Source organism: Octopus bimaculoides, chromosome 3 (genome assembly GCF_001194135.2).
Source record: "Octopus bimaculoides isolate UCB-OBI-ISO-001 chromosome 3, ASM119413v2, whole genome shotgun sequence".
In the NCBI taxonomy this organism is placed as follows: Eukaryota; Metazoa; Mollusca; class Cephalopoda; order Octopoda; family Octopodidae; genus Octopus; species Octopus bimaculoides.
Genome location: NC_068983.1, coordinates 120,037,640 through 120,039,045, shown reverse-complemented (window position 1 = coordinate 120,039,045; position 1,406 = coordinate 120,037,640). Strand labels below are relative to the sequence as shown.

Below are 1,406 nucleotides of genomic sequence, written 5' to 3'. Positions count from 1 at the left end.
CTGAGCCTTGAAGATCATGAGTGTAGTGGACGCCCCACTGTCATCGATGACGGTCATTTAAAGACTGTCACTGAGAAAGATCTACATAAAACCACTCGAGAGCTATCCAGCAAGAATAAAGCACCATAAAAGGTATGTATATGCATGTGTGTGTGTGTGTGTGTGTGTGTGTGTGTGTGTGTGTGTGTGTGTGTGTTTGTATATGATGGGCTTCTTTCAGTTTCCAGCTAGCAGAACTACTCACAAGGCATTGGCCAGCCCGAGGCTACAGTAGAAGACACTTGCCCAAGGTGCCATGCAGTGAGACTGAACCCAGAACAATGTGGCTGGAAGCAAACTTCTTACCACAATGAATGTGATGTTACTTAAAAGGACCAATTTGTGATTGAAAAGCCGTAGACTACACTGAGATATTCAAAGTTAGAAATTAAAACATTCAAAAGTAATTTTCATCTAAAATACTCACTTGAGGGAAAGCTAAGTTGAGAGTGACAAGAAATTATCATTCTAATGCTGAGAATGCAACAAAATTTTCAAAGGCTAAAACATCATCAGTACACTATATAAATTTGGAAGAATTTTGATAACAAACTGCAACCTTACCTGATCTCGAAGAGTTTTGGAAAATGCCATGTCTGGGTCTAATTTACCATTGATATAAGCAGTTTTCAAATCAGGTAGCAGATGGTGATGAATCAAATAAACTTCTGATAAGTATGGAACAACCCAAAGCCCACTGAAAAAAAATTCAAGAGATTCCATGATATCTATAATTATTTACACGGTTTTCAAGGAAGAAATCTTTGTGTTAATTGAAAGATTTATTTGACTAAAGTTGCCTTTTTCCAGCACTCTCTAACCTTCTTTCATACTTTATTTCTTTCAGTCATTGGACTGTGGCCATGTTGAAGGGTTTTAGTTGGATTACTCCCGTTTTTTTTTTTTTCTCCTTTTAAGCCTGATACTTATTTTATTGGTCTCTTTTGTCAAACCACTAAGTAACGATGGGAACAAACACAAAGACACACAGACGTATTTATACTTAAATACACACACACACACACACACTAGCAATGCATCCCGGTGTTGCCTGGGTGTTATGGCCTACAAGCACATTGAATTATTTGCTCCTTTCTTAAGGGCAGATTCGGCACAACTGATATATAGTTAATGTAATAATGGAAGTTATTTTTTGTTTAATAGTGAAGAGCAAGGGTACAATTTGCATGGGTTCGCATGAAAGTGCTTTCTGCTCTTAAGAAGGATCAGAAACTATGTATTGTTTCATCGTATAAAAGGGAGTTAATATAATTTTGTCCAGAAATCACGTTTTCAAAATGTTCATTTCCCTCTATCCCCAACGCAATGTCTTAATTTGTAACTTTTTCTTTTTTTTTTTTTTTTTT

At 36.4% G+C, this 1,406-nt stretch overlaps 1 protein-coding gene across 1 annotated transcript in view; it reads right to left on the bottom strand.

Moving 5' to 3' along the window:
- The window catches only part of LOC106878123 (multifunctional procollagen lysine hydroxylase and glycosyltransferase LH3), a 71,178-nt gene that overhangs the window by 14,792 nt on the left and 54,980 nt on the right, over positions 1-1,406 (bottom strand). The window contains exon 14 of the mRNA XM_014927237.2: positions 604-736. Coding sequence (XP_014782723.1) covers positions 604-736 — 133 coding nt within the window. The remainder of the gene's footprint in view (positions 1-603; positions 737-1,406) is intronic.